At 61.3% G+C, this 22,510-nt stretch overlaps 1 protein-coding gene across 1 annotated transcript in view; it reads left to right on the forward strand.

Annotated features, from left to right (window-relative positions):
* Positions 1-22,510, forward strand: part of LOC119094294 (uncharacterized) — a gene marked incomplete in the record, with an annotated part of 147,999 nt that overhangs the window by 105,460 nt on the left and 20,029 nt on the right. The window contains 8 exon segments of the mRNA XM_037217367.1: positions 3,761-3,934; positions 4,388-4,545; positions 5,514-5,654; positions 6,458-6,602; positions 9,340-9,519; positions 10,343-10,480; positions 17,620-17,749; positions 20,048-20,176. Of these exon segments, the coding sequence (XP_037073262.1) occupies positions 3,761-3,934; positions 4,388-4,545; positions 5,514-5,654; positions 6,458-6,602; positions 9,340-9,519; positions 10,343-10,480; positions 17,620-17,749; positions 20,048-20,176 (1,195 nt within the window).

Below are 22,510 nucleotides of genomic sequence, written 5' to 3' on the forward strand. Positions count from 1 at the left end.
ACCGCTCCTGAACCGCTCCGGCTGCCTCGACAGACTGGCTGTCGTCGCACTATTTTGCCTCCGCCGTCTTCTTGATCAACAGTCAGACGACAGCGACAGTCACCTACTGGTGTGAGATCAATTCCACGTGCACCCACCAGCGAGCACGTGCTTATCCACGCGTGTGATGTCTCACCTCCCCTTCCTTTCTTTTCCCTTCCTCTCCCCTCTCTGCGTTCCTCGCAGCGCGTGTGACCCCGCCGGGGACCGGCCGGTCCGCCGAGGTGCGCCGTCGGCTGTCGGCTGTCGGCGCGGGCTGAGACGCGCCACCACCGTCGAGGTTCGGTAAATATTATGTCAGCCCGCGACGCAGACGTGACGGATAGTGTCGACCCTGGCACCTGGCGAACTAGTCCGGGGCGGCGTGCTACTGGCACTGGGTCATAAGCCGTTATGACACTAGCCAGTGAATTAATAGCAGACACTATAGCTGACCCATTGCCATGATGATGACCCAAAGCCATTAAAAAGATTTATTGCGTAGCTAATTATATCTGATCATCCTTGGTAACAGCAAGAAAGCCCTAGAGCTCCTAGTTGTTCTTTTTTGCCTTATCCGGACGGATGCTGAAAGTAACCGACATTAAATATACTAGGGTTTACTGGTTAAACAACGAAATCAAGCAATCACAAGGATATCTTTTTCGAATGTGCATATCATGTTCCAATGGTTGGATCCTAATGCATGATTAAAATACTTGAGATGATCTTAATTAATTATTATGAGAATTATCGGTGCTAAAAATATAGCTCATTAGGAAAATAGGGTATTCGCATAATTAGGTATCCTGCTAACTGCCTGATACCGTTCTTCAACCATTATCTGCTGTTCAAGTGATGGTAAGTCAAGAACTAATAACTACACCTGTTGATCACAGTGTAGTTGCGTGTCTTTCGTGCCCGCCGACGGGCGGCTACGTGGCCGGGCGGGCCGACCGGATGGCGCGTGGCGCCGCCGCCCGTCTCCCGTGGCGAGCGGAATTCCTGTCGCGTTTTTGCCGGTGGCGTGCTGTCTGAATCAGAGCCGCCTCGCCCCCCACCGCCGAGGGAGCGCGGCGGCGGCGCGTACGCCGCGTCGGCGGGAGGTGGCCTCTGCCGGGCCTCCCGAGCGGCTCGGTTACCCCAGCCCGCTGCGGCCAGCCGAGCCGGGTCAGAGTTACGCGGGCCGTGACCGGGCGGCGGCGTGCGTCTGCCTGGCGCGGGGTCGCCGCGTCGCGCCGTCCCGTTACGCGGTCGCACGCGGCCGGGCCCGCCTCGGGCGGCGCCGGTGCGTTCAGACGCGACTGACGGCCGCCCCCGGTCGCCGCCAGGTGATGTCGCCGGCGGCGCCTCTGACTCACGCCGCGTGCGCCGCCCGGCACCGCGCCGCACCCGGCGTGTGTTTATACGCGCGCGCTTTTTGCCCGGAGCCTGCGTGGTCTGCACGAGCCACACCTGTGATGGTTTAGCGGGCGCTGTACTTTGCTGTTGTATTGGTATGGGGCAGGGGCAGCTGGAGGAGCTGGCTGTGTTTGGCCAAGGCTTACCAGCCGCACAGACCCGCACAGTCCTACTAGCCGCGCGGCGCGGCACAATGGGGCAGTCCAGTCGCCTACCCAGCCAACGTTGACGCGTTGTCAGGCGTAACAGCGTGTGGCGTGCGGTGCAAGCTGCCGGCCTCCACATCCGGCCGTCGATCCTCCGCCATGGCCACCGTTCGGCTCACGGTTTGAGGGTCACCGGTTCCCTGCCAAGCGTGGCTCGGAGAAGGCCAACGCCTATTGTTTGTCACATACAGCGTCCCCGTTGTCCAGACGGACACCTGTTGGACAGACTGTCTGCCTGTGCGGCAGTGTGCCGCCGACCCATCTCACTGGATCACTGTCACCGGCTGCGTCGACGCGTGTGTCGGCGAGTGGCCTGTGCGGCGGTGTTTCCCAGACGGTCCCCCTCCCCCTTCTGTGGCGGCGGCCGGCGTGGCGCCGTCGGCGGTGCCGGTCCGCCCTCGCCCGCCGCCGCCGGCCTGATTGACAGCCGGCCGGCCGGCCGGCCGCCTGGACCCTGGACACCAAGGCCGTCCAGGCGCGCCACGTTATGTGCAGCTACTGGCATATAGGCGTTTCAGGCCTGGAAAGTGGCCCGCTCGCTGGACGAGGGGAGCGGCGGACGGTGGCGTGCCCCGCCCGCCGTGTGCCGCGCCTCCGGCCGGGTCATAAACACCGCAGCGGGCCGCGGGCCGGCCCCTCGCGCCGCCCCCGCCCGGTCGGCGCGACACGTGCCCCGAGCGGCCGACCGGCGACTTGAACGGACGTCACGCCTGCGAACGCTCGGCTGGAAATCGAGCCGACGTCGGCGCCGTTGGGTCGCGGCGCCGACTGCAGTGCCGTGCGGGCCAGCTGACCTGATGACGGCAGCCTACCATTGGGAGGGATGATAGCCTGCCCAGCCGTCGGGCAGCCGGTTGCACGGCGCTATCGTGCAGCGGCTGATGTGTGGCGCGCTCGGTGGCTCGTCGCCCGGCGCTGACAGGTGGCTGGCAGAGGGCCGCGCGTCGGGCGTGACCGATCGGCGGCGTTCCGTGCCGCCACGGCCGGCGGCTGTGAGCGCCGGTAAACGCCGTGTGTCGCGCGGCTGATTCGATCGAGCGGCGCCGGTCCTGGCCGTCGTCTCCTATGTAGACCGGCTGCGGTGATGGACAGTCCGGCCGGTGACCGTGCGCGCGCTGCCCACTTCAGGCCGCTCCATCGGCCATCACCGTGCGGGCCTACTGCGGTCGAGGGTCCTGTCATGGCTCACGCCGCCCGTCGCGTGCCCGCGACACGACGCCGGCCTTCCCTCTCGAGCGGCCAGGCTCCGCTTCCTGTCGGCGGCCCCCGCTATCTGCTCTGGAACTTCCGCGCCTGCACGGCTCTCAGAAGCAGGCCACCGCGGCGTGCCCCGCATTGTCGCCCGCGGGCTGGGCCGGGAGTGCAGCACTTACCAGGCGTGTGAAACGGATCCGTCCTCCAGGGGTGTCACCTTGAAACGAGTCCAACGAACACAAACCGAACGAGCTGTGAATGGGGGTCGCCGGCTAACGCATCAAACATGATGACCGATGAGAAATGCAGGGCGTCGACCGCCGCAGTCATGTTGTCGGATTCATATGGGCAGTCCCCGGCTCACACCCCTTCCATTGTGTCGCTTTGCGGCTCATAGACTCACCTGGCGCCACTTGTCCCCGCCCGCCGCCCCGGTCACACCGACAATGCCTTGGTCCCACGAGCTGCATGGCCGGTGGGTGCTAGTCTTCTCTCTGGTAGTTCTGTGCCAGGGACCGCGGTAACCATTGCATGGCCATATGTGCAGGCGCCTACCTCAGTACATGAACAATGAACTGGGACTCCGTCCCCACCAAACAAAATTCAGCGGGAGCCGAGCTTCGAGTCCCGGCTCGTGACTCTGTGGCGGCATCTGACGGGCCGTGCCTGGCTGACTGTGACGGGCCGCGCCTGGCTGAGTGTGACTGTGACGGGCCGTGCCTGGCTGAGTGTGACTGTGACGGGCCGTGCCTGGCAGAGTGTGACTGTGACGGGCCGCGCCTGGCTGAGTGTGACTGTGACGGGCCGTGCCTGGCTGAGTGTGACTGTGACGGGCCGTGCCTGGCTGAGTGTGACTGTGACGGGCCGCGCCTCGCTGAGTGTGACTGTGACGGGCCGCGCCTCGCTGAGTGTGACTGTGACGGGTGACCTGCCGCCGCCAGGTGACGGACAGCAGCTGTGACGCCAGCGGTGAGTACACCACCGGCGAGTCGGACGCCGAGACGGCCTCGTCGGCCTCTGAGGACCTCACCTGCAGCATGGTCACATGCCACGAGCTGGCCACGCCCACCAACGCACCTGCCCCTGGCGGCAGTCCGGACGGCGCCACGCCCAAGGTGAGCAGGGGCCCCGGTCAGCGGGCCTGGCAGCCGGTGGCGCACAGTGGAACTCGGGTCCGTTCTTGTGGCTGAAACGAAACCGGAAAGGATAGTGTTTCAGATCTTTCGCAGTTCATAAGCACCTGCCTCTGATATATCCTTGCATTGTAATAGCTTAAACTGTCTGAAGTGGTTGTATATCCCGGTGCTGGACGATTTTGTGGGCGGTTTTCATCACGGGGAGACGGTTGACCAAGTTGAGCATCGCCGCTGCCGGTGATGGGTTTGATCGTGTTCTCAGCGGCCGCGTGTAGTGATGCTTTAATAAGCTGTCGAAAGAGAGCCGGCTCAGTCGAGTCTGCTCCCGCCGCACCCGTCTCGTCTGGGATAACGCTCTCGCGGGGACCCGCTGGCGCCGGCGGACGCCTGAGGTCGGGGTCGGTGGTGACACAGGCGGCCTGTCCCCACCAGGTGGTGCTGCGCAGCAAGAAGCGCCGCTCGGGCGAGCGGCCCTGGAGCCTGCACGGCCTGACGTCTGCCGGCCGGCCGCGCGCCGCGCCGCTTTCCGTCTCCGAGACGGCGCTCAACGAGATGGTGACGCCGACCGCCGAGAAGGGCGTCACCTCCAGGTGCGCAGTACCCTACCCTCCTCTCCTCGGCCGCCACCGTGCTGCTGCCGCCCGCCTGCTCAGTAGTCGTAGCCGGGCACCAGCGCCTGCCGTTAGCTTCTCCGTGATCTGAGACTGACACTCCTTTACTTGTGAGCTACGGAAAACATCCGGCCGTCGTCTGGTTCCGCTGCGACCGGATTCCGGGCTTCACATCCCTCGCGCTCGATCTGCGGTTCACGGGGCCCCTTTGGTCGGGTGTGCCCAATCACCTGTCTGTTGCCGGGGCTGTATGGTGCTGCCATCGCTTCCCGTTCCAATAGCGTGTGTCGGCGCTCCTCTGCCGCGCCCGGTCGTCGTGCACCAGCGGCGGGCCGCGTCTGGGCCGCGTCTGTCGGCCTCGCTCAGTCTCCTGAAGTGTGGAGCGGTCGGTCGGCGGGCAGCGCGTGCTGTGTACACAGCGGGCGACATGTGGCGAGCGTCCCGTCCGCCGCCTGTTTGTGTGTTGAGGGCGCCAGCTGTGATTGCCTGTCAGGCGGCGCCGGGCGCGGCCGCTGCCGGCTGCGGCTGTGTCGTGCGCGCGCGCCCCACCCCCACCCTCGCTCCTCCCCCTTCCCCCCCCCCCCCCCCACCGCTCGGGCGTCCCGGGACGTCAGCGCTGTGCCCGGCTCTGCGTATCGGTACCAGCCACGTGAGTTGTGTGAATGTGACCGTCTATGGCCGGCCATCCCTGCTGCTGAGCCGCGTTTGCTCCGTTCCTGGTGTGCTCCGATCGCCGCGCGCGCGGATTTGCCACAAGGCTGGAATCGCTCTGCCGGTTGATCCAGTGCTCTGACTAGGTTCTGCGTCTGATATTTTGCCGGCTGCTTTGACGCTCTGTCAGCTGATCAGACGCCTCGGCTGCTGATCTGACGCCCTGCCGGCTGATCTGACGCCCTGCCGGATAGTCTGACGCCCTGTCGGCTGATCTGACGCCTGTGTGTCGACAGCTCGAGCAACACCACCGTGTCGGCCGGCGCCATCCCCAAGAGGCTACCGAGCTCGGTGTCGTTCGACTCGCCGTTCTGGTCGGGCCGGCGCCGCTCGCGGCCGCTGCGTCCGACGGCGGCGCACAGCTCGGGCAGCGAGGCCGGCGGTGCGGCCGGCTCGCCCGTGCACCGGCGCCGGCGCAGCCTCCGCTCCTCCGGCAGTGACGGCGAGCGCGGCCGGAACGGCGCCACCCTGCCCGCCGCCGGTCAGTACCGCCGTCGGTCAAGCCTCGGCAGCAGTGGCGAGATGGCGTCGGCCGTCGGCGCGCCAGCACCCCCTGCCTTTTATTGCCGGGAGTTAAAGTCTGTCAGCTCACGATGCATCTGCATTCATCTCTGTATTTATGCTTGACTGTGTGGTCTCTGTGTATCAGAACCATATCGTGCGTAGTTATAAATCTAACTAATCTTTTCTAATGTGTCACACACTCCTTTTCGCTTTGTGTTCGACCTGTCGTTCCGTCAGAGTTCCAAGGCATAGGATATCATGTCTGTGGGGTAATGCTCCAAGGCAACGCATATCATGTGTTGTTTATGCTTGACTGTGTGGTCTCTGTGTATCAGAACCATATCGTACGTAGTTATAAATCTAACTAATCTTTTCTAATGTGTCACACACTCCTTTTCGCTTTGTGTTCGACCTGTCGTTCCGTCAGAGTTCCAAGGCATAGGATATCATGTCTGTGGGGTAATGCTCCAAGGCAACGCATATCATGCGTTGTTTACTTGTTTGCCGGGGGTTGGTACCTCTGGGGGACGCTGCGGGAGCTCGCAGAGGTATGATGCAGTATCCGTTATGGGAGCGCTATCCGTTTCCCTGAGCGTGCGCTGGCGTGTACGCCCGTCGCGTCCCTGCGCCGTCCGCTGACGGTGGTCTGGCGTCGGCCGACAGAGCTACACCGCAGCTCGCTGCTGTCGTGCGCCACCGAGGCCACCCTGGTGGAGGTGTCGCCGCGCACGGCCTCCGAGGGCTCCTCACCCCGCCACGGCGGCCCGCCGCAGGCCGACGAGGTCGGCTCCTTCTCCGAGCAGGCCTGGGACCCATACCAGGTAGGTGGCGCCACCGGTGCGGTGGAAGTTCGGGAGCCGGGTGGGGTGCACCGGTGGGTATACTTCTGGAGGTCACCTCCAGCATGGTATCAGCAGCGTGGTCCGTTGCATGCCATGCCCGTCGGTGATGCCGATGACCGTGGCATGGGCCGCCCGTCTGTGATGTTGCCTTGGCTTTCCGACTGCCTGAAAGGCCTGGGGAGATATTATAACACTAGTATCTGATGCGATCCTTGGTGTCGTCATATGCGTCGACCCAGCTGCTCTTCTGTCATTCTTGGCGAACACAATGATGTTTTGTGTAATACACATAGTTGTGTTTAATGCAACAGGGAAATATTTTTGCATTAAAACACTTTATGAATGCCTTTCATTAAAACCACAAACATGTCGTAAATTATATAGGAAACACAGACATTGTGTTTCTACGTGCAATGAAGCAGACTAACGTTTCGTGTCATGCAGAGCTGTACCGTCTCAGTCATACCCGGGGCCGACAATTAATGCGAGCGGATCACTGCCTCCCGTTTAAGCCATGCCGATTCCTGTTGCTGTAAAGTCCACACCGTATGGATGGTACCTGAACAAACCGCGGACGTATCTGACCGTCGTCACACACAGCTGGTGTTCTATCTGGTCCGTCAGGCGTGTCCCCGGCGCCTGGGCGTCATACGGCGATCCACATGCTTAGTGTTGGATAAAACGACACGGCATCACATTCACGCGGCGATCGGTTCCCGACGCGCTAGTAGACGACACTTGTCCCTGCCGCCGCCTGGTGGTCAGATGCGCCCGCGTTGTGGTCAGTCCGTTCTGACCCGGTCTGTGGTGGCGGCTGGCCGTCCCCCGCCGGCCGCGTGACCCAGCCCGTGGGCGGTCGGTACCTCCCGCGGGCCTGTGACCGGCCGGGGCGACCCTCGCCGCGTTGAGCCGATCACTGGGGCTGGCCCTTCTCTCTGCTTGTTCAGTTCAGTTTGGTTATCAGTCCAGTTACATTATCGCGGCTACGTCCCGAAATGCTTTTTTCGAACCTAAGTCAAAGAAATACAAAATTGTATTGGGGAGAAAAGCTCGTAATTGCGACACCGCAACCAAGGCACGATGCACAAACCAGCGCAGTAAAGTACACTGAGCTCAGCTATCACCGGAGCAGACGGTGAATTAAATCTGCCTTGATGCGCAACACGTGCCTGGTGTTTGTACGGCGACTGACAGGCGGTCTAACACTTTGGCAGTCTCGTGGCTGAGCCCTCGCTTCCCGACGCTCTTCCGGGCACTGGCCACTTTACGTCGTCCTGTCAAGATTGATGTCCTGTCCTGTTGTAATTCTTTTAAATTAGCGAAACGTCAGTCCTCTTCGGGTAAAAGTGTGGGGTGTGCAGACAGTTGCAAAACGCCTGTGCATCGCGCCCCACGCGGAGAGCAGCCCTTCGGTTTGAGCTGTCGCCCCAGAGCCGACGCACTCCGTGCGTAGTCGCCTCGGCTGACTCTGCGTGTAGTCGCCTCGGCTGACTCTGCGTATAGTCGCCTCGGCTGACTCTGCGTGTAGTCGCCTCGGCTGACTCTGCGTGTAGTCGCCTTGGCTGACTCTGCGTGTAGTCGCCTCCGCCGTGGCGTTTGCGCCTGGCGTCGCGGTGTGGACTTCATGGTCGATCAGCGTTGTCCGGACCCTGTGCTGTGCACACAAACCTTGATTTGACAGTGGTGTGTATCGTAAACACTCGTGGGTTTCTCAAATACTGGGCGTGAAGGACTGTCAGAGGACTCGACTCGACCTGAGTACTCACTGCACCTGGGCCTTTCTCCTGAGGGCGCCGTAGATTCTCCAATATCCGGGGAGCTCGAGTAAACCGCCGTCGTGCCGTGGTCGCGCCCGCGCGGCGCCCGCTCCGGCTGTCGGGCCGCTACGGTTGTCCGTCGCGCCAGGTCTTCTTGACCGTAGCTGATGTCCGGGCGAGCGCCGCGCCGATCATGATCACCGCGTCAGGGCAGGGGCGGGTCGCGGCGGAAGCTGCTTCGGGCCAATCTTCCGAGCAGGACCGGACGGCACCGCGTGTGACCGCTCCCCGCGCTGCGCCACTCCCCGCTGGCACCCCCCGGTAGCGGCGGCCCTGGCTGCGCCCCTGCGCTGGGAACGATCGATGGCGCCGGCGACGCCCCGCCCCCGCCACGCTATTGCGCCGCGTGCTATGCACCAGGGGAGAGATGCGTGCTGTACCGCCGTGCCGCGTCGTACCGTGTCGCGCCGTGTCGTGTCGCGTCGTGCGGCGGGAGCGATGACAGCCGCCGTGCTGGTCCTACTCAGTCTGTTCCACGTGAGTGCCTTGCGTGCCCGGCGCCGGGCGCCGCTCCTCCCGCGTCACTGCTGTGGCGTCGTGTTCGACCGCCTCCATGGGTCGGTAGGCGGCCGCCGCCGAGAGTTCGTTAGCTGGCAACTGCGATAAATCAGGAGCGCCGGGCTAAATCTGGAGACGGCTGAAGCGTCGCGCGCCCACGTGACGCGACGACTCCGCGCTGCTTCAGTGTGGTGTGGCGGCGGTGGCTGAGGTGGTGAGCTGAGCGGCCGGCTCGTTCAGTGTGGTGTGGCGGCGGTGGCTGAGGTGGTGAGCTGAGCGGCCGGCTGCTTCAGTGTGGTGTGGCGGCGGTGGCTGAGGTGGTGAGCTGAGCGGCCGGCTCGTTCAGTGTGGTGTGGTGGCGGTGGCTGAGGTGGTGAGCTGAGCGGCCGGCTCGTTTTTAGGAGCTGAAGGAGGTAACAGAAGTGGGCTCCGAGGGCTCGGTGGACCGCGACGCCGTGCTGCGCCTGCTCGACTGCGACGACTACCGCAAATACATTGACTCGCATTCGGACTGCGCCTCATCGCAGGTCAGCAGCGCGCGCGGCCCGCCGCGCTCGCCGCTCAAGAGGAGCCGCCGGAAGGTGAGAAAGGCGGGAAGGTGGAGAGAGGGGGCAGATACGGCACACTTCCTGCCATGGCGGGCGCCAGCGCCGGACTGAGCCTGTCGTGGCAGGCGTCAGCACCGGACTGTGCCTGTCGTGGCAGGCGCCAGTGCTGCACTACGCCTGCCGTGATTGGTGTCAGCGACGGACTGAGCCTGTCGTGGCAGGCGTCAGCACCGGACTGTGCCTGTCGTGGCAGGCGCCAGTGCTGTACTACGCCTGCCGTGATTGGCGTCAGCGCCGGACTGAGCTTGTCGTGGCAGGCGCCAGCGCCGGATTGAGCTTGTCGTGGCCGGTGTCAGTGCCGGACTAAGCCTGTCGTGGCAGGCATCAGTGCCGCACTGAGCATGTCGTGGCAGGCGCTACTGCCGCGCTGAGCCTGTTGTGACAGGCGCCAGCGCCGGACTGAACCTGTCGTGGCAGGCGTCAGTGCCGCACTGAGCATGTCGTGGCAGGCGTCAGTGCCGCACTGAGCATGTCGTGGCAGGCGTCAGCGCCGTTTGTCATGTCTGCCACTGAGATGTGTCGTTTTGGATGCATGTTTATCGTATAGCTATTGAACTGGTCATCCTTTCGGGTTTGTCAATAACTTGTTCTGCAACCATTACTGATATGCTCTGTCAGCGGCGCCAGCTCAAGGCATGATGGTTATCATTTAAACAACGCTGCGCTTCTTTATTTCTGTGTTCCAACGCATCATTTCGCCCGTCAAAGGGCTGTTTAGCCCTTGACCAGGATGGTTGTGACAGATGTTGTGGGTCGGCAACCCATCCCCTTAGCTTGACTCCACGTCTGCTTTCAGCCGCGGGCGTTGAGCGACTCCCTGGACAGTGACTCGGACGGTGACGGCGTGCAGGCCATCCTGGCCGAGTCGTGCCGGAACCTGGCCGTGGTGCAGACCGAGCTGGAGCGGCGCGCCGCCGACTCGGACGCCACCTATGTGAGTACCTCACCGCCAGGGGCCGGGCGCCTCGGCCCTGGCGAGGCCCCGGCTTCTCTGTGGAGCAGGCGCGTGTGGTGGCGGAGGCTGGAAACAGCACTGCGGGGCACGGCGAATGTCCCTGGTGACCTCGGATGTTCGCCGCATGCGGGGTGACCGCGCCGCCGCCCTGCGGCTGTAGGGGGGGGGGGGGGGGCACGCGGGCCGTCGGCCTGCGAGAGGCGTACGCAGCCTCTATGGTGAGCGGCAGAACGGCTGGGCAGCCTCTTATGTGGAGAGCTGCCGTCGCCGGCCGGCTTCGTACCGGGCTGCTGTCCGAGCACGGCTGCCTGGGTATGGGGCGGTGGGCCCCGACGGTGGCTGGTGGCGCGGTGCCCTGTGGCTTAATCCTGCTATGGAAGCACCACAACGGCCGGGTTGTCCCCATGCAGCTGGCTGACTGTAATTGGCCATAGCCATGAACGACAGACTGGGGTTAGAGTGGGCCAGAGACATGTAATGCACTGAATTGTCTGACGAGTTCAGGTATATCTTTAGCGCTCTGTGTGGCCGGCGGGCGTGGGGAGCCGGTCGACCCGTGTACTCATCGCCGGACTCAGTAGAGGCAAGAGGCAGGCCACCTGCACCTTCCAGATGTGACGATGACAATGACTGCTTCGTCGTCGGTCCAGAGGGGGGGGGGGAGGGGGCGGCTCGCATGGCACCCCGGGACTGACGGCCAATGGCCAGATCAAAGCTTAGCCATCAACATTCGTATTTGAGGGTCCACATGTTCACACACTCAATTTGACGGGGCGCAAATATTTGCTAGCTGCAACCAGATATTGGCTATCATAGGCTTCACTCCAAATATGGATAACTATGTAAAGATATGCCTTGAACTGGCCACGCGCACCATGGAACCTACCAGGCAGTCTCCGGCTAGATTTAGTTTGATTTTTGGCAGCATTCGATAAGATTCAAAGGTCCAGGAAAGACCGGCCAACCCCGAGTGCCCAGAAACCACTTTGTGTGATTGAGTAACGATAAATTTTACGGCGATGCAGCAGCATTATCCCGCTATAAATTTAGTACTTGAGTTATGTTTTGCCTCCAAAAACATGAAGCGGTGAGAAATAAATGACATGTACCGGAACGTTTCATAACGTTTCATGGTCATTGTTCGCTCTGCAAATGCGCTAAGAAATCTGCTAAAATAAAGCTAACGTTGTAGAGATTTAGTTTTTTATTGGCAGAATGCATTGGCCATTATGTCATGACATATATTATGTGGGACATTCCCTTTAATATTGTGTGGAACATTCCATTTTTTAAACACATTTTGGCATGTGGAACATTCCCTTTAAGCTCACACAGTTATTCAGAATAGGGGTGTTTTTTGCTACTTATGCGGCTGGGGCGTCGACCGTAGACACCATAATCGTCAAATCATGTCGTGTTTTACATTATATTGTCTAGAATCCAGAAGATGGTTAGTATCTGGTCACTGTAATAAATTGACTTCATGAATGTGAACCTAAGTGATGATGCTATGCATTCCGCGATTCTACATAGTTCATAGTCCTTGATACCACGTACTACATGTACGCATATAATCCATCTTGATACCACATAGCTTTCTTTGTCAAGACACCTGGCTTATGCAGATGAAACAGTATTGTCTGTTTCCGCGGCTAGATGCCTCTGCCATCGCTGCAGTCGCGCGCGACTGCGTGGGCCGCCGGCGGCCGGCCGGACGGGGGCGGCCGGCTGGGCGGGCGGGTGCAGCGAGCGCTGAAGGTCACCGTCCGCTGGGGCCGCTGCCCACCTGCGACCGCCCGCCCCGCCGCCGGTCAGTCGGCCGCCGCAGAGAGGGGCTCCGCCAGCGCCTGGCCGCCGCGCGCCAGTGATAGTGGAGCGCAAGGTGGAGCGGAGCGGGCCGGCTTGTGGCGTGGAGTGCTGCCCAGTGCGGTGCGCGGGTGCCCGGGGCGGCACGTCAGTCGGTGGTGATCCTACACGGGCCAGGTGTGTCGGCGGCCGGCCCGGCTGGTCCACCGGCCGTGGTCAGACGGCGCGCGCGCGCGTGAGGCGTTCTCTTGTCGGAGCGTGTGAGAGGACGCCACGGTCCTGCCTGCCCGGCGTCGGTTGGCGCTCTCAATTGGCGCGCTTCCTGTGCAGATCGTGAGTGGTGGTGACCTCGGGGATGGGAGGGGGGAGGGAAGAAGGTGGCGGCGCGCGCACCGGCCGGCCGCGCCTCCGCGGGACGCCGGGAGAGCGCTCCGCGCGGCCAGCCGGTGCTCTGCTCTGGGCCATCTCTCATCTGGCGCCCCCTGGGAGCTGTGGACACGCTCAGCGGGAGGTCGTCTGCCTCCGTCAAGGCACCCCACTGTGCTGTGCGTGTTTGCCGACTGTAGAAGGAAAGCCCGGTTGGGATCCGTGGCCGTTCGTTCCATCGGCTCCGTTCGTTCCATCGGCTTCATGTGGTGTCCAGGTCGGGCCGAGCCGTCCGGCTGGGCTCGTTTCGTGGAGTGACCTGGCGCTGCTGCTGCTGCTGCTGCTGCAGCTGTAGTAGTAGCATGTCCTTATGGCGCTGTGGCGCTCTGAGAGGACCGCCCGGCCCCTCCCCATTCCGTTTGCGCGCTGGGGCTCCGGCGTGGCGACAGCCGGAACCGCCGCAGGGGTGCCGGCGGCCGGCGCCGACGCCGGCGCCGCGCCGGACGCCGGTGCCGCCGCCGCCGCTGTAAACAGAGCCCGGGGATCGCGTGCGGCGGCCGGCGCGTCACTGTCGCCGCCTTCGCCGCCGGGGCGGAGCGATCCCGGCCGTACGCCGTGCCAGTACTGCCGCTCAGCGCCGCTCATCGCGGCTCAGCGGACGGCGAGGATCGGGGGGAGGGGGGGGGGGGGGGCGAGACTGGCCGCTGTCGTCTGGCCTGGCGTGCCGGTTGATGACTGTACGACGGCGGCGAAACGCTTGATGACTGGGCCGATCGAGGCGGCGCCGAGAAACGTCACGCGAGGCGAGAGCTGTTAGGCGGCGGGTGCTCCGTTGGCGGGACGGTCGGGGGCCGGTCCATCGCCTTTGTCACGGGCCGCTTCATCGGCTGCTGGGGGCCGGTCCATGCACGCATTTCTCCATCGGCGGCCGGGGGCCAGTCCGTCACACGTGTCTCGGGCATCTCCATCGGCGGCCGTGGGCCAGTCCATTGAAAGTGTCACGGACCGCTTCATCGACGGCCGGGGAAAGGCTGATTTGAATTGCAAACTCCATTCAGATCTAGTGGACGTAGTTTCGCCCGCAGCAGGCGTGGATGAATGCCAGCTGTCCCAGGCTGTTCAAAACAACCTGCGTTGCTTGAGGACAGTGTTTAGCGACTTAAGTAATTAGCATTCCTGGGATAATTGAGTACGCATTATTCCGTAATTAACTAATTGTTTTTCATCGTTTCCGCTTTCGATCTATAATGCTCTTGTGCGTGTACAACTTCGTCGGATTGATTTCCACTAATTGCCTTCTAGCGTGCCGAAAATGCGTCAGCCAAGGGTGGAGACCGTCAGCCAAGGGTGCTATAGAGACCAAACGGGCATTGCCGAAGCCCCAAAGCTGGCCGAAGTCAGCGGCAAGCGCCGTCTACCTTTGAATGAGCGCCAAAATCACAAAACTATTTTTTTAAAACTCGGAACCTGAAATCAACCGCTAGAGGTGTCGTGCTCTCCCAAAAGCTTGCACTTTCGCACACTTTTGCATGCCACCCGTTAAGACATGTCGTCTTGTTTATGTAGCGGCGCTCCTTTGGTGGCCGCGTGGCCTGGTGCCAAGTGATGCCCGGATGTTGGCGTGTCTTGGCGAGCCGGCCCGGCCCGCGTCTAGTCGAGCCTGTGCGGTGTTGTTTGCGTGCTGTGCTCTGCGGACCGTCTCCCCCCCGGCCCGGTACCCTCCGCCTGCTGCGATGTCGTGTGTGGGGTACTGATCGAACCCCGTTTACCTCACATACCCGGTTTACATGGGCAGCCGAGGATAATTCGAATTAAGATCGGAACGGATCATGCGACGTTAACCCTCTCGGCGAGGGGCGTTTACATGGGCGAAACCGGCTTTACGTCGGATTAACGGTCGATAGTTCGATCCCGCTTAGTTCGAATCAAGGAACGCATTATGGGCGAAAACTGCGCTTTTGAGGCGAACTGAACAAAACAAGAAGAAAAAAGCAGGTACTCTGCGTATGGATGGCGAATGTCACGGGCCATGGTGGGCGCGAGACAGCTTTGAGGGCGAGGAGGAAGATGGACTCCGTTGGAAAAATGATCTGTGCGGGACTCATAGGCTTTATAGCTACAGCACAAGCCATAGCACTTGAAACACAAGAGTTGCGCAGTCAGCACTGCCAAATCTGTCACATAAACAGTGTTATATGCAAATTTTTACTAGCGGGAAACTTTGGCTAGCAGGAAATCAGTATTTTCTTGTATTGGCCAACGACACTCACAAACTTACCACACTCATATCAGTATGCCACCCAGCATCATGTCATCTACTTTGCGCAGCCCAAGAAACACATTACCTACTCCCACACTAATGCATTTATGAGCAGCCTGCAACAGTGAGCTAAGCTACAGAAATGACTCATGAATGCTATATAGTTAGTGGCAAAAATTGTGTAACTATGTTGTCTTTCCCCATCCAATGCATCATCAGTACCTGAGGGCAGCATTGCCATTTAGACTTGGCATGGACTGGCAAGTCAGAATGCAGCTATTTGCTTTCTTGACATACTAGGGTTGAAATACTGCTTTGATATCCTTGCAGTCAACAGCATTGGCTGATATGGACTGATGGCTAGGTGGCACAAACAGCTGTGTTCGCACAGTCCAAAGATCATAACATGTGAACCAGCCCCAGAGCTGTCATGACAAATGCAATCTGGGCTCAAAATTCATAACAAATGATTAATTATAACAGCTCAATTATCCACCTCATGGTTTGCAAAGATACATGTCACAAAAAAGCACCAAGGTAACATATTTACTCACCAGTACAAAAACAGGTAATGATGTGCACCACAGATGTTCTCTGCACCTCATGTGGCATTATGTTAGGTTTACTTAGTTTATGCACTGTTTTCTTCCACATGAAATGCACAAACCTGGATTTGACAGAGTACTGATGACAGCTATTTTTATCCAGTGCTCACATTTGCTTTCTTGACATTTTGGAACCATCACTGGGCAATTTTGGCCCCTTCATTAAAAATAGTTCACATTCTGCACTGACTGCAATGATCTATTGCCTATATTTGTTGATCCTTTGCATCATGCAAGAATTATTGAGTTACCTATCTCACACACACTAAACCGACAAGCAACAAACAGCCTAATCGCATCAAAAACAAATATTCCAGCCCCCGCTTCCTTGCCATTTGGTCTACCAGTGTGATGTAGCTTCATATTTCCTTGACGAGCCAGTCACCAATATCCAGCACATCCCTCCTGCCAATAGGTGGTCAACCAAATGTTCAAGTCACAGGAGGAATGTCTGCAAAATCAATCCTGGGGCATTTATGTATTCACTTAATGCAAGAAACTATTGGTACTCCCTGCAAGAATTGTTGAACAGTTCAAGTACCTACCTCATGGCCTGCAGACACCCATCACAAAAAGCACCAAGGTGACATATTTAATCATCAGTACAAAAACAGGTGATGATATGCAACACAGACGTGTTCTCCATGCAGCATGTGCCATCACGTTAGGTGTTAGTTTATGCACTGTTTTCCTGCACATGGAACACACAAACTTGGATTTAGCAGAGTAATGATGACAACTATTTTCATCCAGTGTTCACATTTGCTTTCTTGCTGTTCTGACCCCGTCATTGGGCAATTTCGGTCCTACCATTAAAAAAGTTCACATTCCGAGCTGACTGCAATGATCTATATTTGTTCATCCGTCATATCATGCAGCAATTTTTAAGCTACCTTTCTCACACAAATTTAACTGACAAGCAACCAGCATCCTAATTTAAGGAACATCTGCAAAAACACTCCTGGGGCCTTTAGGTATTAACTTAATGAAAGAAACTTGGAGGCATTCTCTGCAAGAATTTTGAGCAATCCAAAAATTAAAGTGAGAACAAGTCAAAGCTATATAAAATGACCATATTACCTCCATTTGGCTTTTGGAAGCAGGGAGCCTGCCCCAGATGTAAATTAATCTAACCTTTAGGCGGAAAGATAACACCAAGCACCGCCGACGCCTGCTGTCTGCATAGATCACGCGCCTAGCAAGGCTAAATTACGTGAGGATTTCTGTGCTGCTAGCCACTCAAGGCCCTCAATAATAAGGGTAGTTTTAGCAGCATGGTGTCAACTTCACCTTCTTTCTCTTTTCCTTTACCATCTTGGACTTGGACCGTCTCGAGCAATAGCTAAAAACCCGTGGAAAAGCGGCAACACCAAACGAAGCTGAAATGGCCATGAACAGAACTGCGTGCGCCAGGCATTTTTCTTTTTTTTGTTTAGACAGCTGACGGCCGATAATTCGGACGAAATCCCTTCCTGAACGGATGATCCTCTCACGGGAAGGGATTTCCTCCGGCGCACGATTCGAATCAGCGGAACGGCGCGTGAGTGTATACATGGGCCGGATAGTTCGGATCGAGGACGGGCCCTGGCTCAATTCGAATCACAGCTGCCCATGTAAACAGGGTAACAGTCGGGTATCTTAGCTCTCCGCCTGCTGCGATGCCGTGTGTGGGCACTGACCGAACCCCGTTTATCTCACAGTTGGGTACCCTGGCCCTCCAGCTGACGCTGTGTGTGGATACTGACCGAACCCCACTTACCTCACAATTGGGTACCCTGGCCCTCCAGCTAATGCTGTGTGTTGGTACTGACCGAACCCGTTTATCTCACAATTGGGTACCCTCGCCCTCCAACTGACGCTGTGTGTGGGTACTGACCGAACCCCGTTTACCTCAATCGGGTACCCTGGCTCTGGTCTTGGCGAACCGGCCCGACCCGCGTCTGTCCAGCCAGGCCTGTGTGATGTTGTTTCGTACTGTGCTCTGCGGGCCGCACTCCGCCCCCCTCCGGTCGGGTATTCTAGCCCTCCGCCTGCTGCGATGACGCGTGTGAGGCGCTGACCGAACCCCGCTCACCCCGCAGTCGAGTATCGTGGCCACCTGTCGCTCGGAGCTGAACCGGCTGGAGCAGGTGCGGACCCTGGTAGACCCGCTCGGTCTGGGCGCCGACCCCGCCTCGCCCTGCTACAAGCCAGAAGTCGCCGACGTGGCAGGTAAGCCGGCCAGGCCGCCGCGGTGCCAGCGCGCCGCCCGCCGCATAAGTGGAGTGATCGGTGCCCGGCCGTCGGCTAGCAAATGGTTCCCCGATGCTGTCGATGTGTCGATACGCGGTGATCGGACGCTATCTCGAGAGGTCTCCAGCTATGTAGCGGAACGTGTTGTTGAGCGATGGAGGAGGTGATAAGACTTCGGATCGTCCACGCCGCGTCCGACGGTGCCCGGCCGGCAGTGCCAGCAGCACTCCCGCCTGTTCTCTGCCGTGGCCCAGTTTCCGTTCCGCGCGCCGATCCGCGACCAGCTGTTCTCGGCTCGTGTTCGCGCCGTTCGTCTCCTTCGATGCGGCCTGTTTGGTGAGCTGTTTTTCACGCGTGGCCGGTCTCTCCCGGGCGGGGCGGTCGGCTGGTCTGTGTCGTTCACGCTGCGGGCGCCGGCCAACATCTCCGGAACAGAGGCTGCGCCGTCCCGTACTCGCACGTCGGCGCGGCGGCTGACGTGTGCGACGATACGGGCCACGCGCCGCGTGACGACGGCCCTGCGCTGGCGCCCGCGAGACGCTTTTCGTCAGTCTCCACCGTGCATCGCTCCGGTCCGGCGCCGTTCAGATGGTTGTAACTGCCGTGCCAGCCACGCATCTGATGACGACATCCCACGCATCTGATGACGACATCACAGGGGATGACGACGCCTCTGTTTCGGCGGTGCAGATCCCGGGAACGAGTATGACTTTCGGTGACTCGGACTCGGCCAGTGCAGGTGATCCGTATTGTTCCAGCAGCAGCCGCAGCAGCAGACTACGCCGGCCGTGTTTGCCCTGCTGGTCGTGTCAGCGAGCCGGCGTCGGCGTGTTATGTTGCCGCCACCGGCTCCTTCCTTCGCGTCCGGTTATGCCGCGTCACGCTTAGGGAGAGGTGTTGGCTGAGCTCGCACCCCTCAGCACGCGGCGGCCCGCCGCGGCCGGGCAGGGGACGGGACCGCCACGCGCAGCCGACAAAGTAACCGCAGCCGCTCCTTTCCCGGCAGTCAGCGGCGGCTAATGGACTAGTGACGTCACTAGGGCAGACAATGGAGGCGTGCGGGTGCCAGCCCGGCACTCCGAGCGACTGGGGTCCCTCACTGAAGCGCACCCCACCACTGCAGGCCTGCGTGGGATGGCCACGATTGTCCGTCACGATTGTCAGACGATGCGCCGTCATGAGCTCAGCGCCCGTCGTGAGCGGCGCGCGGTCACCCCCGCTGGGGCGGGCTGACCGCGAGCCACGCGCCGGGCGCCGCTGCTGGTGTCCGGCTGGCCAGCAGCGGAGGCGTCACAGCCATCATCCGGGTAGTGTCCACTCGCTGGCGAACACAGTCAACACTGTCTGATCAGTGGACACACCGCCCTTTGGCGTGCCCGGTCGCCGGCACGGCCTGTGCCGCTCTTGTGTCGCTCCGTCCCTTCTCTGGCGTCACGCTCCGCTCTCCGCCCTATGGACCGCTCACTGGCCGAAGCGACGCATCTCCCCTCCGCCGTGCAGGGGCAGCAGCGGGCGGCGGCGCCGGCGGCGGCGGCGGCGGCCGGGTCGGACCGAGGTGCGGCCCCGCCCCGGCTGCGCGTGCGGGGTCCGCCGCCGCCGCCGCCGCCGCCAGTCGCCGGTCGGCTCGCCTGACGCGCGGCGGCAGCGGGCGCACGCGCACGGCGCGAAAGCCGAGTGGTGGGCACGTGCGGCCGCACGCGGCTCGGGTGGTGTCTGGAGCGGCGCTGAGTGGCGGCCGAGGTCGGCCCGGTGTGACCCGCCCGGCCAGCGCCGCGGACGGCGTATCGATCGCCGCCGGCGAGAACGGCGCCCAGTGCGGCGTCCGCGGCCGCGCCGCCTGCATGTGCGTCACGGGCACCACCATGGGCCCGGAGAACACGGCCGCCCACCGGCCGACCTCAGCCGAGCTGCGGCGCACGGCGGAGCTGGCCGACAGGGTCGGCGCCGTCGGCCGGCCGTGTGCGGAGGCCGGTGACGGCGCGAGCCGGGGCGGCGTCGAGCGCGGCCGCGCCGTGGTGCCCGGCCTGACCATCGTCGAGGAGTGGGAGGAGAGACGCACCAGCGCGCAGCGGGCAGCGGACGCCGCCCGACGACGGCGCGGCGCACCTGACAGCGGGCCGGCAGCGGATGCCTCCAGGACAGCGAGCGCGGCGGCGGCGGCGGCGGCGGCGGCGGCGGACCGGACTGGTGCGGGACGGCGGACCGGGGCGGCCCGGACCGAGCGGCCGGACCGCACCGGCAGCGGTCCGGGCCCAGCGGCGGACGCACCGCCGCCAGACCGTGTCGTCGTCGAGGTGAAGGACGTGGTGGAGGTGTTCGAAGACTCGAGGATGGTGGAGAGAACGGAGCGCACACTGACCAACACTGTTGACCTCAGCCCGGTCGTTGGGCCGGCGCTGACACAGAGTGAGTTACGGTCGACTCCTGTGGTGCTAGCGTGACCAGCACGGCCGGCCGTGCCCCAACTCAGAACGCAGTCCCCGCACCCGGAGCCGGCGCGGCCTACCTTACCGTACACTCATTAGGCTTCGTAATGGAATCGATTGTCGGCACTTTTCCGTGAGCTCCGGAACTTTCTCTTCTCCATTAGGTTCGTCGCTGATCCATTACTGCGTGCCTCAGTGTGAGCGGGGACACCAGTGCCGTCTTCTGAGCATGTCCTCTGGCGACCTGGCTCGTGGATCGAACTTCTCAAAGGGTTGCTGAGTTTCATGGTCACTGAGAATTCCGCATGGTGCCCAGAGCCTGTTGCGGGGGAACGGGCTCTGCTCTGCCCGCCGCCGCTGCCTTTAACGTAGCCCATCCCTGGAGAGAGCGTCGTCTGGTGGAACTTCCCGCATCTGCGTCTGCTGACGGTACGGGCTGCGAGAAGATGTGAACACGCACGGAAAATGGAACCCCGTGCTATTGTTAAGACGTCCAGTTTTGCTGTCGGATCGTGCTATCAACTGACGCCTGGTGATCTCTGAGTTCTGCCATCTGCTGTGCCTGGGCCCGTCCCACGGCTGGGGTCGGGCTTTGAGGGACATTGGAGCAGGCGGCTTCAATGTCACGTGGTGCGGCACCGGGCCGATGGAGTTCGGCCTGCCCGCTGCCTGCCGTTTTGCGAACACGACATCTCATTGCAAGTATCATGTCGACTTCATGTGGCATTTCTTGTGCTTTGTGTTAAGGAATTCTTCGGCTCTGACCTTGAAAATGTTGACCTGAGATCTTAAGCATGCGGGGCTCTTAGCCGGCCGGATTGGCTCTGCGAGAGACTGGGTTATATGATCGTCATTTCAACCAACAAGGATGCGTCCAGGATCAGGCTAGGTTGGCGCATCAGTTCACCCAAAAGCCGTGATCAAAGAGGAAGAAACGTCCGTTTATTCTTGGCCCAGGGGCAATGACTTCGGTGATTCTCCCTGAACGAGTCCGTTCTACGGCGCTGTTTTATCCTTGTCATCGTATTCAGTGAACAGCAGTGCGTAGTAGAACTAGTCCACAGGTAGTGAAGAACACCGATGTCCCGGGCTCAGGGCCACAAAGTATTGCTTTATGTTTGTCTAGCACGCCACCGCCAGCCGAGTCCGTCGGGCTGCTGTGTCTCGGGTGCGGCCTGACTGGCGGGGAGTACCGGAGCCGAGTCCGTCGGGTGCGGCGTGGCTCTGACCGGAGCCGAGTCCGTCGGGACGCTGTGTCTCGGGTGCGGCCCCGGTCTGTACCGGCTCGTCGGCATGCTCCGCGACCCGTGCCGCAGATGCTGACAGAGATAGCTCATCTGGGGCAGCGGCCGGCGGGCGCCACCGGGGCCGTGTGGGGCGGCGCGCGACGCGACGCGGCCCGCCTGGGCGTCACGCTCGCGTGCCCGATCGGTCCGGAGGGGAGCTGCGATCGATCGCCGAGCCGCGGCGGCCGACCCGTTGTCTGTTGTTTTGTGTCACCCGTCCCCCTGTTCCCCCTCTCCCCCTCCGTCCCCCCGGCCTGGCGCTTTCGTGTGCGGATGAGCGCGACGATCCTGAGCTCTCAGCCCGGTGGTAGCTTTATATTTTGCTTTAAAAGGCTGCAGTTTCCGCCTCCGGTTTGAGCTGCGGTCTGCGGGCCGGATCTGAGCTAGCGACCGTGGGGCCGCTTTCCACCGTCGCGTTCATCGACCAGTGGTAATCAGAGACACAACAGCAAAAGGCACAACAGCTGGCTGCCATCGTGTCCGCGGAGACCTCGCCCGGTTGGCACAATGCCAGCGCTCGGTGCGGTCCACCGGAGTGCCATTACCGAGACTTGGGCTTATCTGGCACAGGTCACGCCATCCGATCAAGCCGTGGCCGTCGCTGGCCACGAACTGGCGCTCCTGTCGCTCCTCTGCCTGTCAATCAGCCCACCTGTCCGTCCGTGGCCCGCTCCGGTTTGCCCAGCGCCCGGCCGAGATCCGACGCGACACTGACAGCGACGCCCGGTCAGGCCCACCGTCCGCCCCTCGGGCGTGGTCCCAACCCCCGCCGCGCCGGCCGCCGCCAGCTAATTTTGTGCGGGGATGTTTGGTGGCCGAGCGGCGCCGCTCCGTCGGAGGATGTTTAGTCGACGGCTGATGGCGCGGCTGGGACGCCGGCGCACCGTTACCGTCACGCGCTGAGTGCGCCGTCCGTCACGTCGGTGCGGTCCGGTGTGTGGGCCGCCTGGTGGCGCGCGATGGAGCGCCGGCGGTAAAGTGTGTCATCCGTCACTCGGCCGCCATGTAACCCCGCGCGCCGCCAGACG

Source organism: Pollicipes pollicipes, unplaced genomic scaffold, assembly GCF_011947565.3.
Source record: "Pollicipes pollicipes isolate AB1234 unplaced genomic scaffold, Ppol_2.1 Scaffold_4002;HRSCAF=4701_pilon_pilon_pilon, whole genome shotgun sequence".
Taxonomy (NCBI): domain Eukaryota; kingdom Metazoa; phylum Arthropoda; class Thecostraca; order Pollicipedomorpha; family Pollicipedidae; genus Pollicipes; species Pollicipes pollicipes.